The sequence below is a fragment of the Pipistrellus kuhlii genome, unplaced genomic scaffold (assembly GCF_014108245.1).
Source record: "Pipistrellus kuhlii isolate mPipKuh1 unplaced genomic scaffold, mPipKuh1.p scaffold_m20_p_73, whole genome shotgun sequence".
NCBI lineage: Eukaryota > Metazoa > Chordata > Mammalia > Chiroptera > Vespertilionidae > Pipistrellus > Pipistrellus kuhlii.
Genome location: NW_023425577.1, coordinates 59,701 through 68,351, shown reverse-complemented (window position 1 = coordinate 68,351; position 8,651 = coordinate 59,701). Strand labels below are relative to the sequence as shown.

General features: G+C 51.7%; 1 protein-coding gene across 1 annotated transcript; it reads right to left on the bottom strand.

Moving 5' to 3' along the window:
• Positions 1 to 397: 397 nt before the first annotated feature.
• LOC118710332 lies at positions 398 to 6,470 on the bottom strand. Its single transcript, XM_045576072.1, is given in 4 exon segments — positions 398 to 1,673; positions 1,982 to 2,563; positions 2,566 to 5,474; positions 5,477 to 6,470. Coding segments are annotated over 4 exon segments (4,545 nt in total). The 3' UTR covers positions 398 to 1,613.
• Between the last annotated feature and the right edge of the window lie 2,181 nt (positions 6,471 to 8,651).

Genomic DNA, 8,651 nt, shown 5'->3' with positions numbered 1-8,651 from the left:
GGGGCTGGGAGGTTCAGTCTAACATTCCCCCCTTTTGTTTTGGAGAGTCCGAATCATCGGACTCAAAGGGTGGTCTCGGTGTCTAGGGGTTGGTATTGTTGTTGAAGCACTAGCATGTGGACTGACTGAATCCTGTCTCTGACGAAAGAGACCAGGCGGTTTAGGATGCACGGCCCAACGGTTAGTAAGAGAATCAAGATTACCAAGGGGCCCAGGAGCGAGGATAGGAGAGTAGTTAACCATGGAGCACTATCAAACCATTGCTCGAACCAGCTTTTTCTGTTTTCTCTTTCTTTTTGTCTTGTTTCTAATCTTTCTCTGAGTTTAGCCACGGAGTCTTTTATTAAGCCCGAGTGGTCTGCATAAAAACAGCATTGTTCCTTGAGTGCAGCACACAGACCTCCTTCCTTCAGAAAGAGAAGGTCGAGCCCCCGCCTGTTCTGGAGGACTACCTCTGATAAGGAAGTGAGGGATTCTTCTAGTTTGGTGATGGATTGCTCTATATTTTTTAAGTTTTCATTAATGGCTATTTTTAATTCTTCTGTATACCTAGGGGCCTGGGCTAGGAGTAGGGGCTGTTATCTTCTCTCGGATCTCTCGCCCAGAGAGGACTGGATTGGGTCCTACCTCAGGGGAAGGTTGGTAATCACGAATCTCCAACCGAATCCAGAAAAGAAGACCATCATCATGGCCGTCTTTATATAATCTAAGTCCCCATTTCTTCCCTGCCACCCAATGGTATGATGCTGTTGCTTTTCCGGCTGAGGTGAAAGAGATGTTTAAGGTGTTTATCCATCCTCTAGCCTGGCTGTTCTGGGTCCGATTCCTTCCCACTTGAATGAGATCCCACTGGGGTGGGTTCTGGATCCAGTAGCCCGTGCCTGAGGTCTCGCACCCCCACTCTGCACAAAAGTACTCCCGTTCCCCTCCACAATTCTTTCTATGCCCCAGCCTGTCTTTGGGACATATATAGAAGGGAGTACGGGCTAACTGCTCCCTAACCCACAGATAGCTACAATGTACCCCATATCGTAAGTCAGCTCCGCGACCTATGTAGTCGCGGCTCTCTTGTCCCTCTCTGGTTTCTTCTGCCTCAAGAAGTGGTATATCCCAATGTCTCGCCCCAGCTGCCAGGGCACAGAGATCTGGTGTAAGGTCGGGCCACCAGGTGCCGGGAGGGGCCACCCTCGTTATGGACCAGATAATCTTTCCCGTGTGACCAGATATTACCTTCCAAGTTAGTCTTTTGGGAGCACGAGGGTTGCTGCTGATTTGGGGGATACTTAGGAGAAGGAGGCCGATCAGAGCAAAGCTGAAGGTTCTGGTGTCTTTAGGGGGTTGGATGCGTAGGGTTGGAGCGCCTGTAGACCCTGAGTCGGAGGGGGTTGTCTGTCTTCTCCGCGACCCAGCCATCTGGATCCTGGTCGGGGGCTTTCTTGACATGCGAGGAATGGACCCACGCTGGAACTCCGTCGACCCGGACAGCCGTGGGTGTAGTCAGGAGGACAACGTAGGGGCCTTTCCACCTGGGCTCTAGGCTGGCGGTGCGGTGGCGCCGGACGTAGACCAGGTCCCCGACCTGAAACTGGTGTGGAACACGAAGGTCCCCTGGCTTATAGACTTCTGCCAGGGGAGTCCATACTTCCTTCTGCAGGGACTCGATGGCTTTCAGCCTGGCCAGGAGAGATTGGGGGGTAGAGATAGAAGGGTGACTATCCCAGGGATCTATGGCCAGGGGTGGAGGAGCTCCGAAGAGGAGTTCAAAGGGGGTCAGACCAACAGAATTCGGGGTATTTCGGGCTCTGAAAAGGGCATAGGGGAGGAGGACCGTCCAGTCTGTCAAGCCAGTCTCTATGGATAATTTGGTCATGGTCTCTTTTAAGGTTTTATTCATCCTCTCTACTTGCCCTGAACTCTGGGGATGATAGGCACAATGTAATTTCCAATTAATCCCCAGTATCCTGGCCAATTCCTGACTTACCTGGGCGACAAAAGCTGGTCCGTTATCAGACCCGATTACCTTGGGTAGTCCGAACCGGGGGGAAATTTCTTCTAGGATTTTCTTGGCCACTATCATCGCAGTCTCATGCTTGGTGGGGAAGGCCTCAACCCATCCTGAGAAGGTATCTATGAATACTAAAAGATATTTATATCCATATCTGGCGGGTTTTACCTCAGTGAAGTCTACTTCCCAGTACACTCCCGGTTTATCTCCTCTTTCTCGCTTTCCTTCAGAGATGGTGGAGGCTTTTGCGTTGACTAGCTGACAAGCACGGCAGCTCCGGATGACTTTCTCCAGGGCCTTGGTCAGTCCTTGGAAGTGATATCCAGTACTGCCACAGATTTTCCTGAGGTTTTTTTCTCCAAGGTGGGTGATCCTGTGAAGTTGGGCAAGGTACTCGGCCACCGCCTCCCGGGGGACAACCGGCTTACCTTCCGTCCGGGTAGTCCAGATGCCTTGCTTCTTTAGGAACAGATCAGGCTGGCTGGAAAATTTGTCTTCCTCTTCTTGGGAGTAGTGTAGAAAAGTCGGCTGGGGAGGCTTCAGGGGCCATGCCGTCAAGGTCCGAGGGCTGCTCCTCGGGCTGCTGCGTCGGCTCGTCTGTTCCCTTCTGCAACCTTAGACTCTCCTTTCTGGTGCCCGGGGCAGTGTATAATGGCTAGGCGTTTAGGTGCTAAGACAGCGTCTAACAATTGTAGGATCTCTGATTTGTTTTTGATTTCTTTTCCTGCCGAAGTTAGCAGGCCTCGCTGTCGGTAGATGGCACCATGTACATGTGCGGTGGCAAAAGCATATCTACTGTCAGTGTAGATATTGACTGCCTTCCCCTCTGCTAACTGTAGGGCCTTAGTGAGGGCGATTAGTTCTGCTTTTTGGGCCGAGGTCCCTTCGGGGAGGCTACTTGCCCACACCGTATCTTGAAGGTTTACAACTGCAGCACCTGCCTTCCGTTGCCCATCTAGGAGAAAACTACTCCCATCAGTGAACCAAGTGTAGTCCGCCCCCGTCAAAGGGGTGTCCTTCAGGTCTCTCCGAACCCCGGTCTCCTCTGCTAGGATTTCGAGGCAGGGGTGTAGGACCTCTTGTCCTTCTTCCCCTTCTGTGGGCAGGAGAGTGGCCGGGTTAAGAGTCACAGGAGCCCCGAATGTAATCCTTCCTTCATCTAGGAGTAGACTCTGGTAATGGGTGACCCTGGCGTTGGATATCCAACGGTCAGGAGGTTGACGGATGATGCTCTCTAAGGCATGTGGGGCAATGACAGTCAGCTTTTGGCCCAGAGTTAGTTTATCAGCGTCCTTGACGAGGAGGGCAGTGGCCGCTATGGCCCGGAGACAGGCGGGCCACCCTCGAGCCACAGGATCTAGTCTCTTGGAGAGGTAGGCCACAGGCCGCTTCCAGGGTCCGAGAGCCTGGGTCAAGATCCCCCGGGCTACCCCTTTTCTTTCGTCAATGTAGAGGGTGAAAGGTTTCTCTACATCGGGGAGGGCCAGTGCTGGGGCCGAAAGCAGGGCCTCCTTGATGTCTAAGAAGGCTTTTTGGTGCTCTTTTCCCCAGTGAAAGGGCTGCCCTTGCTTGGTTAGTGGGTATAGGGGCTCTGCCATAGTGGCAAATCCTGGGATCCACAGGCGGCAGAACCCGGCTGTTCCTAAGAACTCTCGGACTTGGCGAAGGGTCTGTGGAGTGGGGATCTGTAGGACGGTGGCTTTTCTCTCTTCTGTTAGCCACCGTTGTCCCCCTTCTAGGGCATACCCTAGATATGTGACTCTCTTTTGGCAGATTTGAGCCTTTTTGGCCGAGGCTCGATATCCCAGCTTGGAAAGTTCGGACAGGAGGCCCCTGGTTCCCGCCAAGCACTCCTCTTCTGTGGCTCCCGCCAGGAGGAGGTCATCTACATACTGGAGGAGAGTCACTTGGGGGTGTTCTGCCCTGAACATTGCTAAGTCTTTATGGAGAGCCTCATCAAAGATGGTGGGGGAGTTCTTAAACCCTTGGGGTAGCCTGGTCCAGGTTAGCTGCCCGGAATCCCCCGACTCCGGATCCTTCCACTCGAAAGCAAATAATTTCCGACTCTCCGGGTGGAGTTTGAGGCAGAAGAAAGCGTCTTTAAGGTCCAGGACCGTATACCAGACATGACCCGCAGGGATAGTGCTGAGGAGGTTATAAGGGTTTGGAACAGTAGGATGGATATCCTGAACCCGCTTGTTGACCTCTCTCAGGTCCTGGACAGGACGATAGTCATTGGTTCCTGGCTTTTTGACTGGCAAGAGGGGGGTGTTCCAGGGCGATTGGCACTTGACCAGAAAGCCCAGGCCCAGGAGGCGGGTAATGTGAGGCTGTATTCCTTCTCTAGCTTCTCTGGGCATTGGGTACTGGCGAACTGCTATTGGGGTGGCTGCTGCCTTTTGCTCAATGACTACCGGTGGTTGTTGGGTAGCTTCTCCAGCCCCAGCAGTCTCTGCCCACGCCCTAGGAAATTCCCGTAGCCAGTGATCGAGGTCAGCAGGGGTCTTACCGGTTGACTGAAAGAGCCGATGTTCATCCTCTAGACGGAGAGTGAGGGCCATCGGGGGTCCCCATTTGGTAGTGGGTCCTGCCGGGGTGAAGGTAATCTGGGCCCCCAGCTTGGTCAGAAGGTCTCTTCCCAGGAGGGGAGCGGGGCACTCAGGTATGACAAGGAATGAGTGAGTCACTTCTCCCCGGCCTAGGTCAATGCTCCGGGTAGTGGTCCAAAGGTATTTCTTATGTCCGGTCGCCCCTTGGACCAGGGAGGCTCGGCCAGATAGTTTTCCTAGAGGCCACTTGAGGACTGAAAACTGAGCTCCGGTATCAATCAGGAAATTAACTGGTCTCCCCTCCACATTGAGAATTACCCGGGGCTCGGGGAGGGGAATCGAGCCCTGACTCCCCTAGTCACTGTCCTCATGGAGGGCAAGCACCGGATTTTTCTTGGGCTTCTGGGGGCATTCGTTCTTCCAGTGTCCTTTTTCTTTGCAATAGGCACATTGGTCTCGGTCTAGCGGAGGTTTGTTGCCGCCCTGGCGTTTCCTTTTCTGTCCTTCCTGTTTCTTTCTCTGATTTGTTTTCTCTCCTACCGCTGCGGCCAGGATACGAGTCAGTCGTTTCTCTTCCCGCTTCTCTCTCTGTTTTTCTCGTTCCTGCCTCTCCTTCTCCTGTCTCTGCTCCTTCTCTTCTTCTGTCTCTCTCTTATGATAAACTTTCTCAGCCTCTTTAACGAGGTCCTTGAGAGCTAAGTCCTGTAACCCGTCCATCCTTTGTAATTTCTTCCTGATATCCGGAGCTGACTGACCAATGAAAGCCATAGCCACCGATGCACTATGACCTTCAGATGTGGGGTCAAAAGGGGTGTATCGGCGATAGGCCTCCATTAACCTTTCTAGGAACACTGCCGGGGGTTCCGTGGCTCCCTGTATAACTTCCCTCACCTTGGCCAAATTAGTGGGACGATGGGCATATCTCGGAGACCTGCCATTAGAGTCTGGCGGTAGACCGTCAGTCGCTCCCTACCTTCTGCATTATTAAAATCCCAATCAGGGCGGGCTAAAGGAAAGGCAGAATTTATGAGATGGGGGAGTTGTGTCGGGCGCCCATCCGGGCCCCGAACATTCTTTCTAGCTTCCAGGAGAATTCTTTCTCTTTCCTCTGTAGTAAAGAGGGTCTGGAGGAGTTGCTGACAATCATCCCAAGTGGGTTGATGGGAAAACATGAGGGACTCAACCAGAGCGGTGAGTTTAGACGGGTCCTCAGAGAACGGAGGGTGGTTGGTTTTCCAGTTATACAGATCAGAAGAGGAGAAGGGCCAATACTGAAAGGGGGGGAGAACCGGGGTACCGTCGTCTAGGGGAGGCGGCGGCGGGCCGAGGGGGCGAAGGGGACAGGCAACCGTGGAATCGGGCGAACAAGGAGGCTGGGTCCTCCGGCTTCGCGTGTGCTGCGAGGGACCACCCTGGGCAGCCTGGACAGGTGGAGGGGCCGGGGGAGCCGAAGGGACCGGGGGCAGGGGAAGAGGTCCTGGGGCAGGGGGGAGAGAAGGGGGATAGGGAGGGGGTGGATCAAGGAGGAGAAGGTCAGTCTGCGAGTCGGGCAGAGGCGTCTTCTGTGGGACTCTACGAACCTGTGAAACAAGAACCTGGGACTGGTTAGATGGAGAGAGGAAGGGCCGGACCCACGAAGGAGGTCGCTGGGCCAGGTCCTGCCAGACAAGAATATAAGGTTGTTGATCAGGGTGACCAGTCCGGGACTCGAAAACTCGGGAGAAAACCTGGGAAATCAAATTTAGGTCAAAAGAGCCATCAACGGGCCACCCGACACCAAATGAGGGCCACTCGGCCGAACAGAAAGTTTGCCAGGGACCCTTCTTTACATTAACCGAGAGATCAAAACCTCGTCCCCGAACCTCTTTCCAATGATCAAGAGTCACACTCAAGGGAGTCGACTTTCCCTGGCCCATGTCGGACAGAAAGAAACTGAAACAAATAGTGACAGAAATAATACCACAACCAAACACAAATCCAGGCCACGGCAGGCCTCAGTCCAACCACAACGCAACGGGCGACGGAGTCATAAAATACCTGACCAGAACAGACGGAGATGACCTTGGACAAGGATCAATCTCCCCAGCCCCGGGACGTCTCCCGGGGGCAACGGTTTTTGAGAGTCGGACCCCCTGTCCGACCCAAAGACTGCCCTCTCTTTCGACAGGCACAGTCCCGTTGGTACCAGAATGAAAACCGAAACCAGTCGCCTGACACAAAGACAACACACGGAGACAGACAGTCGGCCGACACAGAACTCACCTCCAAGATGGTCTCGGTCGTCTCTGCGGCCGCCACAGATCCCGGACGAGCCTCCAAATGTTGGGCCAAAGACCCCCCTGGTCTCTGGTCCTGACCGGTGGCGACCCCGAGAGAGCGCCGAGAGACCAAATTGATGCAAACGCAAGAGGCTTTATTCGAGCGCTCGGTCTCACAGCCTGCAGTCACCAAGGGTGAGTGCTAGCTGGAGCCCCGAGCAAGGGGAGGGGTACAGCTTTTAAAGGCAAAAACCACACGCAGGTGGCCAAAAATTTTCCATTCTAATACATAGGTTTCTTGTTATTCTAGGTTATGCAACGGTTATATCCTGTAGCTGTTATTTGCTCAAACCCGCAAGATTAGCCAAGCAGATAGGTTGTTTTGCAACCCAGGACCAAGAGCATTATGCGGTTAGGGCGTTAGGTTCCTGGAACTGGGGCAGGGTAGGTTAACAGGTGGGGGTTGGGAGGTTCAGTCTAACACTGTAAAGCAAGTCCCAGTAACTTTTTAAAGACTATAATCATACAGAGTATGATCACAATAGAATTAAACTAGAAGTCAGCAACAAAAAGATAACTAGAAAATTCCCAGTTGTTTGGAAATTTAGCCACATAGCTCTGAAAAATCAGTGAAAATTAGAAAACATTTTTAATTGTGTGATAATGAAAATACAACATGTAAAAAGCTGTGGGGGTATAGCTAAACCAATAACTAGAGGGAAATGCATAGATGAATGCCTTATTTTTTTTTAAGCATAAAATATTGTTTCAAGACACTAGTTTAGAGGCTCTTTTCTCACACAGCAATAACTTACTGCTACAAAAAAAAAAAAAAAACTAGTATTTACACTGTATTCATTATGTGCCATGCACAGTTCATCTAGCAGAGTCATTGAAACTTCTGAGGATGCTAGAAGAAAGATTGATACTATCATGTCCCCCTTTTCAGACCCGCATCTAAACAGCCACAGAGGTGGTGTGAATAGCTAATTCAGAGCACAGTCAGAACCTGAATTCAGATGCACTGACCCCAGAGTCTCAGTTTTTAGCCACTGGGCTAGACCGTCTCTTAAAGGAGCAGGTTGGCAACTGCAACGTTGTGATACGTGCTATTGATTCACAGAGAAAATAAGAAAAAACTTCTGAAAGGAAGTGAGGCTTGAAAGAGATTATCTAAAGGGTAAACAGAAAATCAAGGCTCATGAGAAGGTTGTACACAGGCCCGTTGGCCTGAAAAGCAGCACCGAGTTCAGTGTGGCTGGCCCACTCTCCATTTCCTCCTCCCCGCCCCCAGCCCCTGGCCACCACTAGTGTGCTTCCTGTCTCTATACATTGCCTGTTCTGGACACTTCCTATAAGTGGAATCACGCTCTCTATAACCTTTTGTGTCTGACTTTTCTCACTGGATGTAATATTTTTTTAATATATTTTTATTGATTTTTTACAGAGAGGAAGGGGAAGGATAGAGAGCTAGAAACATCGATGAGGGAGAAACACAGATCAGCTGCCTCCTGCACACCCCCCACCAGGGATGTGCCTGCAACCAAGGTACATGCCCCGACCGGAACCGAACCTGAGACCCCTCAGTCTGCAGGCCGACGCTCTATCCACTGAGCCAAACCGGTTTCGGCTGGATATAATATTTTTAAGGTTCATCCATGTTGTAGCCTGTATTCGTACTTCATTCCTCCTTATGGCCAAATGATATGCCACTGTGTGGGCGGACCACATTTTCTTTATCTATTCATCTATCGCTGGCATGTGTGTTGTTTCCACCTTTTGACAATTGTGAATAATGCTGTGATAATGAAACACTAATGACAAAGCTTTTGTTTCCAG